This window comes from Rhinolophus sinicus, chromosome 8, assembly GCF_057876585.1.
Source record: "Rhinolophus sinicus isolate RSI-liver-muscle chromosome 8, RSI-T2T, whole genome shotgun sequence".
NCBI classification, from domain to species: domain Eukaryota; kingdom Metazoa; phylum Chordata; class Mammalia; order Chiroptera; family Rhinolophidae; genus Rhinolophus; species Rhinolophus sinicus.
The window spans coordinates 37,398,371-37,414,755 of NC_142508.1; the positions used below are offsets into that span (position 1 = coordinate 37,398,371).

Sequence of the window (16,385 nt, forward strand, 5' to 3'; positions counted from 1 at the left end):
GGCGTATTCAACGCAAAGCCCCGCCCCGCCCTGGAGGCTACGTCGCGGCCACGTGCAGGCTGCTTGCGCATCAACCCTGGGGTCCGCCCTCCCATCCTCGGGCACGCGCGTGCAACCTCCGCTCCTCTCGGTCTTCTGCTGGAGGACGACACTTTGAGAGGATCACCTGAACAGTGTCAGTCCTTCCGCTGGCGGCTTGACGTCTGCCCTTCCCTGCAGAGGCTGGGCGCTCGGGTCCCAGCCTGGTCTGTTCTCCAGGCTCACGGCCAAAGTTTCTCCATCTGTAAACTACACTCAGCATGGGGCGGGCACACCTGTTGGGCGCTGGAACACACTGCTTGGAATAGGGCGATCACTTACAACTACCTCATTTCTGCCGTCCCCTCTCCCCCGTCCTAAATAAAAACATACCTTTCAGTACCCAGCCCATCCCCCCAAACGACAACCCTTTCACCCTCAGAGTCATCCTTCCGAATCACCTGTGTGTCCCCTCAGGGCCAGGCACAAGGGAAAGGGGAATGAAGAGAACTCCAAGGCCTGTCCTTACTGTGACTTCACCAGGGCCTCTCACCTTACAGACCCAGCAAGTGCCCTTATTCAACTTGGGGACCAAGGCCGATTCTTGTGGTTTAGCTCCCAGCTACAACACAATCTTTGAGGCTTTGTCTCACTTCCTCCTCCGGTTCCCACAGTCACATGCTGTCCCCAGTCATCCCCCGCAACTGCCAGCCCTGATTGGTAGCCACCTCTGAGGGATTTTATTTTGTTCACTGCTTCCAGTGCCTAAAATTGTGTTTGGCACGTAAGTGCTTCATACATCTTTGTTGGATAAATGACATCTGCGTCCCCAAAATGGTCCTAAGTGCCCAGGCTACAAGTGGCTGCAGCAAATATTTGTTGACTGACTGAAAGCCTCGATCCCCTCATCCTCTTCTTGCCTTTCATGAGCAGGATCTAGCTCACCATGTACAGGGAGGTGACCCAAGGCCATCAGGGGCCTCCCCTGAACCCCCACAGCACCCAGTCATATCACCAGCCTAGCACCAGGTCCAGGGGGCCAGTTTCAGTGAAGACCCTAGCAGCCCATCTGTCCATCTCGGACTCAGTCTGGCTCAGGGCGGGTTTCTATTCATATTTTATTTTCCTGTTTTTGTCTTTTTTTTTTTCTTAAGTTTTTATTAAATAAAAAGAGCAGAGGGAGAGGGGAGCCTGTGGTCTCTCGGCTGCGGGGTAGTACCATGGGCCCTCCCCTCCCTCTGTTCAAGGTGCATTGCGCAGTGGGCTTGAGGTGTAAGCTGGGCAGGGAGGGCAGCTGGGAGTGCTTGGCGAGGTCAAAGGTTGGGACCTGTGACCCATCCACACCTCCCAGGAAGACTTGGTGGGCAAGAAGCCTCCTAGACCCTGACTGGGGCTTATCCTGAGGGTGAAGGGCTGGCGGGGCCAGGGCCTGTACTCTAAGCCACAAGGTGGGACCCCAGGTCTGGCCCCTTCCCACCCAGGAGAAAGAAGGGGTGACCATGTCCGTTCATTGGAGGGTGCAGGGCTGTGGGGCAGACTGGCCAGGCCCCTCACTCATGGACGTCCCAGATCTCAGACAGCAGAGGTGGCAGCTTCTTGTCCTGGAGCCGCAGGGCAAAGACCTGCTCCGAGTGCACAGAGCTCAGCGTGCGCAGGCTCACGAGCTTCATCAGCATGCGAGGGAAGCGCAGCTGGTCCTGCAGGAGACAGGAGGGAGGTGGGCGTTGTCCGGGCCCTGCCCTGGGAGGCGCTGGTCAGCCCTCTCTGGGGTGAGCCAGGAGAGCCAGTGGGGGGAGCGGCTGGCCAGAGCATGGGGACCCTGCACTTTTGAAGGGCCAGGTGCCTGAAGACAGGCTCTACTGAGAGGACATCGGTCAGACCTGAGTGCTGCCAGGGAGCAGGGGTGGGGGGTTGGACAGAGTCAGGCTCAGACAAAAGCAAGACGCCAGCCCCAGGCTGACCCCAGGAGGGGCTGGGCTCAGGTACCTGTGGCCTCTTGATGCGCGTATAGGAGAGCAGTGCCTCCACGTAGGGCTGCTGAAGGGCCTCCACACGGCTCGGCTCCTGCACGTTGGGACGGTCGGCCGAGAAGATGTTGATGGCAATGAGGAGGGCATACTCGGCGTCATCCAGGCCCAGCCGCCGCATGGCCCGTGAGAACTCAAAGATGGGATTGATAAACTCCACCTGCAAGCCTGGGGGTAGGCGGCCTGTCCGATAAACTCGCCAGCTCAAAACCGGCTCCCACCTCCCTGACGATGCCCACTATCAGCGGAGTGAGGGAAACAGCAGCCATTATAGTGTTCTCCTCACTTCTGTTCACCTGCGTTCCCACTGCCTGTCGGAGTACCTGACATGAAGTAGGTGTGCCATAAATCTTGCCTGAGTGAGGGGATGAGTAATGACAGCAAACATTTATTCAACCTTATCTCTGCGCTCCAGCTGCCTGGGTCTCCTTGCATTCCTTAACACTGTCCCATTCTTCTCAACCTCAGGGCCTTTGCACATGCAGATCCCCAGTGGCCAATGCTACTCCCCACCTCCCTTTTCCTAGGTGATGCCTCTCACCCCTCAGGCTGCAGAAGCCCACCACCCAGGTCACATCCCCAGGCAAGTGCTTTTGGAGGGCAGGGATTAGAGCTGCCCTGCACAGTTGGGTAGGCTGTCTACTGCACAGTGGACTGAGATCCAGCCTCCCTTGGGTGAGATCAGGTTGTGGGAGGAATGTCTCTTCCTAATTCCTACCAGGATGTCCTACATGCTAGCAGAGACCCCTGTCTCATCCTGCACTTTGTCCCACCGTGCAGTCGGTGCTCAATAAACGTGCTCTTATTTCACTGCAAAACTGACTCAACTCTCACCCCACTTTGGAGATGATGAAACAAAGGCTCAGACAGGAATGAGACAACCCGAGGTTTCCCAGGCAGCAGGGCCTGTCAGGGGTGCCAGTCCTGCCCCCACCCCGAGCCTGCTGGGCCATACCCGCGCGGTGAAAGTCGTCCTTGCTGTAGGTAAAGTCCTTCAGGAAAGTGATGCACTCTGTCTCATGGTTGTAGCGTCTGGCCGTCTCCAGCAGCATGATCTGAAGGCAGCAGGGAGAGGGGTGGGCAGAAGCAGGGGCGCAGGGAATCCCTGTGGCCCTTTAGCCAGCAGTCCCTCCTCTCCTGGCCTGAATGGGGGGCCTGATATCATCAGGATCATCCCTCACCCTGCTGCCCCCCATTCTTGCAGCCATGCCAGCCTATAGTCTGCAGGTTGGACAGCACACTCTCTCTCTCCTCCAGCTTCAGCACACACAGCTCCCTCCACTTGGGACACTCTCCCCAGGTGGTTACAAGGCACAGGAGCAGTATTTTTGCCTGTTTTGTTCACTGTCATGTGCCCAGCACTTGGAGTATAGCCTGACACACACTAGTCATTCAAACCTTATTTATTACCGATCTTTTACTTAAATGTCAACTCCTCTAAAGAGCCTTTTTGTCATGTTCTCTAAACTGTGTCCCTCCAGCCTAATTCTCAGCCTCTGCCCGTTTCTTTTCTCTCTCTGGCCCATGGGAGACTCTGATTATCTGTTTAATATTTTGACAGGCCCCCGGGGAGTATCATCCCCATAAGGGCAAGGACTAGAGAGGCCTTGCTCATCGCTGTGCTACGAGCATTCATCCTCAGGCTCATTTCTGGGGTTCCTTGAGGGCAGAAGAGCCTCGCTGAGGATGGGTGGCCTGGCCATTACCTCAATGGTAGATGCCTTCAGGAGCGCAATCTGGTCCTCACGGCCCAGCTGCAGGAAGCCGGGCACCTGCTTGGCGAAGTCCACAATCTCCTGGACCGAGATGATGGCCAGCTCCGTGAAGTGGGCGAAACGCTGTTGGCGGGCATCGCGGGACTGGGGATCTGCGCCCAGGGGCCAAGGCTAGGACACGGGGGTCCAGGATCACTCTCAGGACTCCTTCCATAAGCCCAAGGCTATGGAGGCACACTGAGGCAAAGCCTTCACCCCACAAGACCCTCCTCTCCAAGCCCCTGGAGCCCCATTCCCTCCCCATCCCAGGCCCATCACCCCCTCAAGGCCGAGGAAGGGGCAGTACCGTGACTTTGGGCTGATCAGAGAAGGAGCGTTTGTTGCACTGTAGCTGGGCCGCCACCAACTGCTGGATCATTAGTTCCTGAGCGGCTGTTAACTGGACACCCTCGCCTTCCCCAGAGCCCTGGCCACCCCCGTCGGACCCTCCAGGGGAGGCCCCAGGCCCAGAGGCTGAGCTGCTGCTGACCCCGGGCACTACGGGTTGCTGCTGCTGCTGTTGCTGTTGCTTCCGAATCTTCTTCTTCCGGATCTGTTCTTCAGAGAGGACGCCTGTTGGGGAGACACAGGCCTCAGTAGAGGCCCGAGAGCTGGGCAAGGCCAGGCTGGAACTGCTCCCTCCTTGACACTCACACTGCTCCCTCATCCCGGCCTCCTTGCACTTGCGCAGCCGGCACTGCTGGCACTTGCGTCGCATGAAGGCGTCCATCTGGCAGGTTCCACCACCACGGCAGGTGTAGCGTCCGGCCCCACCTCGGACCACACTGCGTCGGAAGAAGCCCTTGCAGCCTTCGCAGCTGAGCACATTGTAGTGGAAGCCAGAGGCCTTGTCCCCGCACACGCGGCACAGCTCGTGGCCCAGCATCTTTGGAGCCGGGCCCTTCTTTCGCTTGCGCTCTGGCTCCTCTGCTGGGTCTGGGATGACTGGAGTGGGTGGAAAAAAGCCATGAGACACAGCCACAGAGAGAAACAGCAGCCAGAGAGACAGGCCCGTGAGAGATCAGAGACAAGGAGCCAGAGTACAGAGGGTGACCCAGGGAGATAGCAATTCAGAGGGAAAGATGTGTATGTCAGTGAACTCCAAAGAGGAACAGGAGAAAAAAAGTCAACAAGAAACCGGGGCCTCCGGTCCTCATTTCTGATCTTTCTCCCTTCCTGGATCTCTCCCCCAGCCCCTCATACCCACTCCCAGCCCGTCTCTGGACCCTGTCTCACCCACGCTGCAGGCTGAGCCAGCCCCATCAGTGCCCGGGACATCAGGATCTGGACCCCCAGGCCACGGCTCAGGACGCTCCTCCTTTACAACGGGTTTAGAAGAGGGGGCGCTGGGCTGAGGGGGGACATTTCCTGGGAGAGGGAGGCACAGTGAGTTTCTCCTGACAAGTGTGTGATGGTGCGGTGGACTGAGCTGGGAAGGGGGTCACTCACCTGGCAATGGGATATCCTGGGAACTTGTGGTGGGGGTGGACATGGTGGGGGTCACGGAGCAGCCTGCAAAATACAGTGGAACTGAGAGTCTGTGGGGCTAGGGAAGTTCAGGTTAGGTCAGCCACAGGTCTTGAAGAAGTCACCTGTTTCTTCCATCTCTCTCAGGCTCCTTCCTTACTGCATATAGACCTCACCCCAAACCCCTGCCCGTCTACAAAAGCTTCCAATTCTAACAGGGTCCCCCCCCCAACTTCTGATCCAAAACTACCTTTTGCATGACCTCAAGCCCCGCCCCTCCTTTAGGTTGTGTCTGATCCAGATACCGCCCACCTGCTCTTTCAAGGTACTGCCCCTTCTGCTTCAATCTGGCTCCACCCTTACTTCCTCTTTTCCACTGTTTCACCCCACCTACTCTCACTACATCCCACCTCTACGCGAAAGCAAACCTATTATAGCTCTCATTTTGACCCCACCTCCTACTATTATGCTCCGCCCCCATCCTTTCCATCTAGGTTCCGACCAATCCCTTCCACATTCCACTCTGACTCCTCCCATAATGCGCTTCCCCATCACTTTGCTCTGCTCCATCAGCACCTCTCCCCTCCAGGTCCCGCCCCATCTCCTCCCATTATGCCCCGCCCCACCTCCTCCCACCATGCTCCGCCCCCACACCTCGCTCCAGGTCCCGCCCCTCTCCGAACACCAGTGGGGGGCGGGGCTCATGGCTGCGCGCGGGGGTCTCGTGGGCAGTCTCTCGCGGGGTCTCCTCCCGTTTCCCTGGAAACAGTCGGGGGAGACGCGAGCTATGGAGGGGAGGGGGAAGAAGGAGAGAAGGGGCTCAGCGGAGAAGCGCGGGCAACTCCGAGAGGCTCCGGGCCGGGGCTCCTCCCGCGTCTCCTCACACTCGGGTGCACCTGCCTCCGTCCCCTTGCTCTGCTTCTCCTCCTCCTCCTCTGTATCCCCTGGCACGCTGCCGCCGCTCGGGTCCCCTCAAAAGTAACTTCGCCACTTCTTCCGGCAACCCCCCTGTGCGTCACTTCCTGAAGGGGGCGGAGATTCACGGGTGACGGACTTCCGGTCCGCCTAGGACTAACCAAGTCGGCTGCCCCGCACGGAAGTCGTATACCCACCGGAAGTTTATCATCGGGCGTACCGCCTTTGGGGACCTGCGGAAGAATTCCGGACTCATTCACCCTATCGTGGCCAATTCCAAACTTTCCCTCTTGGCGCTATGTGCTTTTCTGTGCTCCCAGCAAAAGATTTGTTTGGCATAAGTCTCCCCAGCTATAGTTCCTTTTCGCGTTGGGCTGGTTGAAAGCATGTTTGTCCTTTTTTGATACCAGATTTCTGATTTTGGAGGTGCTCTACTTGTTAGTTTTAAATAAGTTAAATTGCAATCCTAGACCCAGAATAAAATATTTTTAAAATAACTTGGTAATAGGAAGAATTTTTTAAAAAAGCATAGCCTTCCCTTACCAAAAAGATGCAACTGATAGCTCTTAAAAATACTTTTTAAAAAATGTGTTTAAGTGTGTTTTTCCAGGACCCATGAGCTCCAAGTCATGTTGTTTCAATCTGGTTGTGGAGGACGCAGCTCACAGTGGCCCAAGTGGGGATTGAACTGGCAACCTTGTTAAGAGCACTGCGCTCTAACCAAGCGAGCTAACCAGCCACCCCAACTAGGAGCTTTTAAAGAAAACTCAGAATACTTAAATGGGTAGAAGATGGAAATTGTTCCAAAGTCTTGATGATGATAATCAGATTATAGTGAGCATATACACATTGTTTTAAAATACAATATACGATCCATGCTTTTTGTAGCTTGTTTTGTCCATTCAGGCATGGCCTTGAAGCTGTGGAATTTCCATCTGAGGATGTTACCAATAAAAATGAGTGGTTAACGTGGGCGTGGGCGTGGGGGGATGGCTGAACCAGGGCTTCTGCTGCTTTCTCGCTGTGTGATGTTGAGACAAGCTATTTACCCTCTCCATGCTTCAGTTTCTTCACCTGTAAATTCGGAATAACAATTCATTGCATTGTCATTATGATTAAATGAAGTAAAAACTATGAACTGGGTCAGGCTCAAACAAGGAACCCAGCATGTGGGAGCTATGTTTATTCCTGCAGATGTTCAAGTTGTTTTTAACTTTATTAGAACAGTGCAAAGGGCTGAAATAGACTAAAGATGAATTGCAACAGTTTGGGGGTAAGTCACATCACTCTCAGTCTCAATTACCTACCTGTAAAATGGGGGGAAATATTTGAATTTCTTATGAAAGGTGCGAAGATTCAGGAAGAGCATTACCTGGCATATCTAAGCATCCAGTTTTGTTATCTGAACCTAATTGCAGACCAGTGTTCTCATTTATAACTCACCTAATAACCCTATTTTTTAGTAACAGCTTTACTGACATAAAGTTCATATACCCATACAATTCACCCATTTAAAATGTACTATTCAATAGTTTTTAGTATATTCATGGAATTGTTGCAACCAACACCACAAACAATTTATAACACTTTTGTCACCACCCCAAAAAAGAAGCCCCAGGCCCACTAACAGTCACCCTCACTTATCCCATCCATTGAGTCCTAGGCAACCATTAATCTACTTTCTGTCTGTATGGGTTTGCCTATTCTGGACATTTCCTATCAATGGAATCTTAGACTATATGTCCTTCAGTGTCTGGCTTCTTTCGCTTAGCATGATGTTTTCAAGGTTCATCTACGTTGTAGGATGTATTAGTACTGCATTTCTGTTGTGGCTGAATGCTATTCTATTGTATGGATAGACCACATTTTATTAATTCATCAGTTGATGGACATTTGGGTTATTTCTATTCTTGCCTGAAGTGTTGCTATGAACATTCAAATACGAATTTTTGTGTAGATATATGTTTCCATTTCTCTTGGGTATATACCTAGGAGTTGAATTGCTGGGTCATATGGTCACTCCATGTTTAACTTTTTGAGGAATGGCCAGACTGCACACATCATTTTACATTCTCACCAGCAATATGCAAGGATTTCAACTTCTCTACATCCTTACCAACACTTGTTATTATCTGCATTTTTTTATTATAGCTATTCTAGTGGGTGCAAAGTGATATTTCATTGTGGTTTTAATTTGCATTCTGATAGCAATTCTATTTCTTTTAATCATAAATAATTTGTAACATGTAATTCTGCTTTTACTATTCTGAAGTGAAATACAGAGATAATACAGCTGAACTATGTCTCCAACAACAAAATAGCATCTTAATTCACCAACTGAAATACAAAAGATGAAAAATAAAAGCTAACTTGTAATAAAGTCATGTGTACTTCAACATAGGTACACGAAAGACACAATATGGCAGCCAGCTCTTACTTCAAAATATGGAATTACTGTGAATTTGAAAGCTACAGTGCAGTCTGACACAGGACTGTTGTATGAACTCACATGCCTTAGACAGCATTGTCATGGGAGATGTGATGTTTTCCAAAATTGTGGCAAAGTCTTAATAATGTTATTAGTAAGATTAGGCAGGAATAATTTAGGCATATTTAAAAAGCAACAAGGAAGCTAGGGTGGCTAGAGTGGACAGGGGTCATGGGAGAGTGCTAAATAAGATCATAGAGGGAGCACGGTTAGATAATGAGGTCTTGTGGGCCACACTTGTCCAACACTGGCTAAGCAGTCACAAAAAACAGTCCCTTTCCCTTGGTGACACAAGTGACTACATTTCCCAGCATCCCTTGCAGCTACATGCAACCCACCTGACTGCATTCTGGCCAACGGAAGGAGAGCAAAAGCAATAGATCACTGCGAGGGAAAGCAAGGCATCTGGGCTGATTCCAAGGTGTTTGGAGCCTCAAGACCGAGGTTCAACGCCCCACTGAGTATACCAGGGCTGTTCCTTTCCCCAACCTCAGGCCTCAGTTTCCCCCTTCTATAAAATGGGGACAATAGTTCCTGTCTTATAAGGTTGCTAGGCAATTAAATAAAATGGTGAACTGAAAAATCTAGTAATCTTTATCCAGTCGTGAGATTGTGCTGAATGAGTTTGGAGACCCAAAAAACAGTCAGGCCTGAGCCTTAGGTTGAGGGCCTTCTAGTCTGGTGGTGGAAGTCGACCTGGTCACAAACCACTTTGTGACAAAATAGTGACGATCGGGTCCCATTTGCTGATTGTATTCAGAAGACATCTCCCAGCCTCCTTGGGCAGGTGGCAGTCAGGCAGGAAGCATTTATTTGGCTTCTCTTCCCATGGAGTCAGCATTCTGGGCAGTGGGAACCTCAGGGGCAAAAGCAGGGAGGCTTGAAAGAGCCTTATGTGTTCCAGGATTTCAGCTTAAGACACTGGGGAGGTAAAGTTTAAAAGTGAAATATTAACAGGAAAAATTGCTACCCTGGAGAAGGTGCTTAAAAAGTACTTGTTGGATGTCAGGAAATTAAGTTGAACTAAGAGACTGGTTCTTCATGGTTACAAGAAAGCTCACCAAATATTATTGCCAATGGAAAAACGTTGTGCGTAGCGTCAACCATTTTCATAGCGTCTATACTAATTTTTTAAGATTTTCAGGAAGTGTATATTGAAATTTCTGTGAAAAAACAAATGTAACTATTATCAGAATTCATGTAAAACAGGTTGATCAGAAAATATTTTCCCCATACTAAATAGCGAATAATCACAAAGCTTTACATTTATATCTGTTAGGAACATGGTTCATAAAGTTTGAGTAAGTCATAAACTAGGACTCAGAAAAAGAAACTTATATGGGGAGTCGGGAAAGAACGGTTATTGACTGGGAAAATAGGCCCACACCACCACCGTGTGGCCATTTTGGAATTTGCAGGCTGGGCCTGGATGATGCAGAATCTGGTGCGGATATTCTAAGGAGTCAACACTGAGGATTCCAACTGTTGAGACAGAGGAGTGGGAGTTGTAGTGAGAGTTACTGTAGAGAAACTGACTCCCCGTCTGCTGTGTCAGGAAAATCCCCCAGAGCAATGGGTGCTCACGGTGGGTTATTAAAATTATTTATTATTTGCTAGATGCCAGGCACTGTCCTAGGTGCTGGAGAGACAGTGGCAAATGAAACACACCAAGACCCCTGCCCTCGAGGAGATTACATTCTAATGGGGGAAAGGTAATAATTGCCGGTGTACACAGTATTACTGATTCTAACATGCGCATGGCTTACAACTGATGACATCTTATAGTTAATGAAATGTTAGAAAGTGTTGAGTCTATGAAAAAAATAGATCAGGGTAAAGGAGATTGGAAATTCTGGGGGGAAATAGTTGTCATGTTTTCGATAGGGTGGTCACGGTAGACTTCTCTAAGAAGGTGATATTTAAGCAAAGATTTGAAGGAAGAGAGGGAGAAAGTAAGGTTTTCTGGAGGGAAAACATTCAGGAAGAACAGCCCGTGCAAAGACCCTGAGGCAGGAGCATGTCTGGAGTGTTTCAGGAACTGCAAGGAGGACAATGTGTGTAGATTGGAGTGAGCAGGATGGACAGGGAAAAAATGAAGTCAGAGAGGGAATGATGCCAAATCATATAAGCCTTTCAATTCTGTAATGCCAGTGGTACCTCTGATTCTTTGATCCTACCCATTTTTCTCAATTTCCTTCACCTCCTGCCATGTCCTCTCTTCCTTCTTTAGAAGCATAGACTCTACGGCCAACCATGATAATTGTGTCCTTGCACACATAATATTAACTCCCTTGCTCTTTCTCCCTCAATCATACTTGCTTGGCAAAACCCCAACCCTGGTTAAAATGAACTCAACCTTCTCTGTGCCTGCTCTCACCCAGCAGAGCTTGTGAGTGGACACACTTCAGATGTGTGACTGCACAATTTGAGTGGACACTCAGAACCAATCCACAGTTTTCTTCTCCAGTCTAAGAAATCATTTTCTCACTTTCTCTCTCTAAAGCTCCAGCACCCCGCCCTTCATTCTCATTTCTTCTTTTGCTGAAAAAAATAGAAGCAATCAGAAAGACACTTCTCTATGCTTACCCCAGGGATACTACTAGCCCACCTGCAGGGGGATACATCCACTGCTGCCTCTCCCATGTTTGGACAATCTGAAGGAGGCCAACCCCTCCACTTCTCTCCCTACTCCAAACTTCCTTCTTGCAGTACTTCCTTCTCTCTCTTGCATCATTATTTGCACAACCCGTGACCGTTTGTTCCTTTAGGATTCCCCTTTACTGAATGCCCACAATTCCTCACGGTGCTGCTGAGGATGCTTCCTGAAACTTGTGGGTTTTAGACCTGTCCCTCTGCCTGGGCCCTCCCCCCTTGCAACTCCATCCTTGAAGATTCCTTTCATCCGGCATCCCCCTAAGGGACTTTCTTGTTACAGCATCTTAAAAGAAACTGAAGTTCAAGAGTTGGGGCTCCAACCATCTGGAAAGCAGATCCTCCAGCCTTAATGAAGCCTTTGGATAACAGCAGCCTCAGCTCACATCAATCAGCAGCCCCATGAGCCACAAGTGCATGGCCAAGCTGCTTTCAACTTTCTAACACAGAGAGACCACAAAAAATAACAAGTGATTATTTCTGTCGTAAGCCACTCAGTTTTGGGGTGATTTGTTACATAGTACTAGCTAACTAGTACACCCTCCTAAGACTGCTTATCTCTAGGTCTTTCCAATCCTTGTAAATGAGAATAGCATTTACATAGTTGTAATAATGTAAACACTTTTTTTCTGGCAACTATCTCTATATTTATTTTTAAGTTTTTTGGTGGTAAAACTTACCTAAATTGCAAGATTTTAAATGTACAGCTCAGTGATTTTTTACTGATATATCCACCCAAATAACCACCACTCAGATTGAGGTACAGAACTTCTTCCGCGCCCGTGAAGACTCCCTGGTGTCCCCTTCTAGTTAATACCCTACCCAAAGGGTGACCACAATTCCAACTTCTGTAACTATAGGTTCGTTTTGCTTGTTCTTGAACTTAGTATGAATGGAATCATACAGTGTTTTAGTCTGTTTGGGCTGCTATAACGAAATATGACAGGCTGGGCAGCTTATAAATAATGGAAGTTTACTTCTCACGGTTTGAAGAGCTTGGAAGTCCAAGATCAAGGCGCTGGCCAATTAGGTGTCTAGTGAGAGCCTGCTTCTTGGTTAATAGATGGCCGTCTGCACTGTGTCTTTACATAGAGGAAAGGGTGAGGGGGTTCTTTGGGTTCAATTTTATAAGGGCACAAATCCCATTCATGAGGGCTCCACCTTCATGATCAATCACCTCCCAAAGGCCCCACCTCCAAATACCATCACACTGGGGAATGGGTTCCAACATATGAATGGGGAGAGGGGCGGAAGGCCACAAATATTCAGTCCATAGCAACAGTATATACTCTTTTGTGTCTGTGTTCTCCACTTATCATTATGTCTGTGAGAGTTACTCATGTTATTCTGTGAATTATCAGTTCATTCCTTCTTATTGCTCACTAGTAACCCATATGAATACACACCATGGTATGTCTATTCTCATGGTAATGGACATACAGGTTGTTTCCAGTTTGGGGTTGTCATGAATAATATTCTATAAGCATCTTTCTGCCTAGCTTTCGGTGACATAAAAACTCATTTTTCTTGGGTGTACCCAGGAGCAGAATTCCTATGTTCAGCTATAGTTGATTCTGCCAGCATTTTCCCAAAATCATTATATTTCATATTCCCACCTGCAATGTATCAGAGTTCCAGTTGCTCCACATCCTCACCAACACTTGTCATTGTCAGTTTTTTTAATGTTAGCCATTCTGGTGAGAGTGCAGTGGTATCGCATTGTGATTTTAATATGCATTTCCCTGTTGAGAAATGATAATAAATGCTGAGTATCGATCTGACCAAAATTATTACATAAGTATACAAAAGAAGAAAGGGGAAGAATGTGTGTAAGAAGTGTGGAAAGAGGGAGGAAAGAGAGTTAAATCCTTATTTTCTATAGTGGGAAGACAGAGGATAATGTCTAAAATTGATAGATCAAGAAGTAGCAATACAAATGTGTTCCCTAGAGAAATGGAGATAATGCCAAAATTATCAACTAAAAGAAACGCAAGTGGTTGCCTCTTGGGAGGGGAAAAATGGGAAAAGGAATGGTACAGGATTGCTTTGTCTTGTAGAATTATTTGAGTTTTAAGTCTCAAAGTGTGTTTGTGTGTGTGGTTCTTTGTGTTTGTTTGTATCTATGTATACAAAAGATAAATTCCTGAAGGAAGAAAAATACAAGTGACAAAGAGAGAGAGAGAGAGAGAGAGAGAGAGAGACAGAGAGAGACAGAGAGAGACAGAGAGAGAGAAATGCTCAATAGCATTAATCAGGGAAATGAACATTTCAACAACAATGAAAAAGTATTTTTCATTTTCACGCATCAAATAACATGGAGCATTGGTGAGGCTGTGGGGAAAAGGGTTATTAGTGCCCCTGCTTTTGGAAACTTACCTCATTAAGAGCTCTCTGGGAAGGAATTAAGCAATATGTGTCAAGATCCACAACTTACGTCTGGTGGTTGCATTATAGTTCTAGAAACTGACATGCAGATATTATTGAGCAAGTACACAGAAAAATACATACGTATACTGACATTACCCCAGTGTTGTTTGTAATATTGAAAAGAGAGAACAATTTACACAGGGTGTGGGTTATACGGTGTTACATTTCTACTCTGGGATACTATGCAACTGTTTAAAGAGTGAGGCATATGTAAGTATAAGGGGTGAAGGACACATGTCTGCAACTTAATTGGGAATCAAGAAAATGAGGTGGATGGAGGAACGGACAGAGCAGTGTGTCTCAAACTTGGCACTATTGACATTTGGGGTCAGGTAATTCTCTGTTGTGGGGGGATGTCCTGTGCATAGTAGGATGTTTAGCAACTTCCTTAGCTACTACCCACTAGATGCCAGTAGCACCCACCCCAGTTGTGACAGCCAAAAATCCCCTGGAGAGAAAAGAGCTCCTCAGTTGAGGACCAGTGGGATAAAGAGATGGAGAGATGGCTAGAAATGTGATAATGCAAATATAGCAAAATGTTATTGTAAAATTTAGGTGGTATATAAGTGTTCATAGTAAAATTCTTTCACTTTTCCAGTATGTTTGAAATATTTCATAACTAAATGTTTGAGAAAAAAAGAATGAGGTAAATTTATATGCTCTGATTTTTAAAGACATGCAAAAACATAATGTTAAGTGATAAAACTCACACCAAGGAATTCAAGTGAACCATTTTATGTGACATTCAAGAACAGGCACAACAAAGCTGTGGTCATGGAAGTCAGGGTATTAGTCGAGGGGAAATTGACTGGGGACAGGGACAGAGAACCTTCTAGGGAGCTGGCAATATCCTGTATTTTGATCTGGATGGTAATTACTCAGGTATATCCATATGTACAAATCCATTAAGTTGATGATGTAAATGCTCAAGTGGTTTTTTGTTTGTTTGTTTGTTTGATTTGAAGGAGGGTGCAGCTCACCCTTAAATTCTCCAACCGGCAACCTTAGTGTTATGAGCACCGTGCTCTAACCAACTGCGCTACCCGGCCACCCTTAAATGCGCAAGTGTTTAGAGGTGAACAATATGATGCCTGAAACATTCTAAATACAGAGAGTGCCCAAAAAATGTATACACATTTTCAGAAAGGAAAACTGTATTAAAATTGTAATACTCAATATATACCAACAACAAAAGATGAATACAAGTTACGTTTGACTTCTGCAATTACAAGAGGTGCTCAAAGCGGTTACCATCAGCGTCCAGACACTTCTGATTACGGCGAACTACTGCTTGAGCAACGTTGACCAAAGTATCCACTGGTATACATTTTTTTGGCACCCCTGGTATATATAATAAAAATGTGTTGCTAGATGGATAGAGAGACAGACAGCTAGACAGATGTGTAATGAAGAGAGCCCAGGAAAATATGTTAATTGCAGAATCGAGGTGGTGGGTCATGGGGTTTACTATATAATTCTTCCAATTTTGTTATATGCTTGAAAAATCTTCATAATGTCAGGGAAAATAAAGCCATAGTGCTCCGCACTTAAGATTTGTGCGTTTTACTATATGGAAGTTATGTAAAATTTTTCAAAGTCCAAGGTATACGGTTAAGTGGGGAAAAAAGTTGCTAATCAATAAATCAAGTCAGCTTTTATTTACTTTAAAAAATGTGCCTGCTGGGGGCGGCCAGATGGCTCAGTTGGTTAGACCGCGAACTTTTAACAACGAGGTTGCCGGGTGGATCCCCTAATAGGCCAGTGAACTGCGCCCTCCACAGCTGGATTGAAAACAACAGCTTGAGCTTGGAGCTCAGCCGCCAGTGGGCGGCTAGTTGGGTCAGTGGTTAGAGCAGGTTGCTCATAACATCAAGGTCACTGGCTGAAGTCCCACATGGGCCAGTGAGCTGCACCCTCCACAACTAGATTGAAAACGACTTGACTTGGAGCTGATGGGTCCTGGAAAAACACACTGTTCCCCAGTATTCCCCAATTTTAAAAAAATGTGCCTGCTGATATTGGTATGTAAATCTAAGCTAGAAAACCAAAAGGACAGAATAGAGTGTCTCAGAAATGCTTGTGGCCCAATGATCAGTGGATTTGTTGAAAAATGCAGTTACTTGGGCTTCATCTCAGGCCTTTGGAATCAGAATCTCTGAGGGTGGTGCCCAGGAATCTGCATTTTAACTAAGTTTTCTGATGCTTGTTAATGATTGAGAAGCTTAATGGGGACAAGGGGCGGGAAGGGGCAGGTGGAGACACGAACACTGAATTATTTTTATGCTTTTTCAATAGTAGTGGGGCTATGGGCAATTTTTATTTGTGTGTGTGTGCTTCAGTGTTTTCCAAATAAAACACTAAGAGTTGGGTCCTCTTCTCGAGATCCCACTTAATATGGGACGCAAGGCATTTGTCTGACCCTTTCTCCCTTCCCCCGCCCCTTCACCAACACCCAGCCCATCTCTTCGCTTGCCCAAGAAAACCCTTGTGGTAAATGAGTCTCAGAAAAGTGAAGTGAAAGTTACAAGTAAAAGCGATAGTAGTTAAAGGATGGGGGCAGGGGCACAGAAGACCCCCACCCCCACCACGACCACCGAAGTTAGGAGTGAGGCGCGATAATGACACTTTGCAACCCTC

The 16,385-nt window shown here is 47.7% G+C and overlaps 1 protein-coding gene across 3 annotated transcripts; it reads right to left on the minus strand.

The window, feature by feature from the left end:
* Positions 1-1,119: 1,119 nt before the first annotated feature.
* On the minus strand, positions 1,120-6,321 carry NR1H2 (nuclear receptor subfamily 1 group H member 2). 3 transcript variants are annotated; one of them, XM_019741473.3, is made up of 10 exons: positions 6,167-6,321; positions 5,921-6,051; positions 5,249-5,311; positions 5,036-5,167; positions 4,454-4,744; positions 4,107-4,372; positions 3,752-3,931; positions 3,001-3,100; positions 2,005-2,213; positions 1,120-1,715 (listed from the first exon to the last, which is right to left on the minus strand). In XM_019741473.3, the coding sequence occupies exons 3-10, from the start codon at positions 5,289-5,291 to the stop codon at positions 1,569-1,571; spliced, it is 1,368 nt and encodes a 455-aa protein (XP_019597032.1). In that variant the 5' UTR covers positions 5,292-5,311; positions 5,921-6,051; positions 6,167-6,321; the 3' UTR covers positions 1,120-1,568. The 3 variants fall into 3 exon arrangements, with proteins under 3 accessions (XP_019597032.1, XP_019597033.1, XP_019597034.1); XM_019741474.3 differs by having other exon boundaries at positions 6,163-6,318; XM_019741475.3 differs by having other exon boundaries at positions 6,151-6,292.
* Between the last annotated feature and the right edge of the window lie 10,064 nt (positions 6,322-16,385).

Coding starts and splice junctions, on each gene's coding strand:
- NR1H2 (XM_019741473.3), bottom strand. CDS start 5,291: ATGTCCACCCCCACCACAAGTTCCCAGGATATCCCATTGCCAG. Junction 4,745..5,035: donor TGGCTCAGCCTGCAGCGTGG/GTGAGACAGGGT, acceptor CACCCACTCCAG/TCATCCCAGACCCAGCAGAG. Junction 3,932..4,106: donor CTGATCAGCCCAAAGTCACG/GTACTGCCCCTT, acceptor CCCGTGTCCTAG/CCTTGGCCCCTGGGCGCAGA.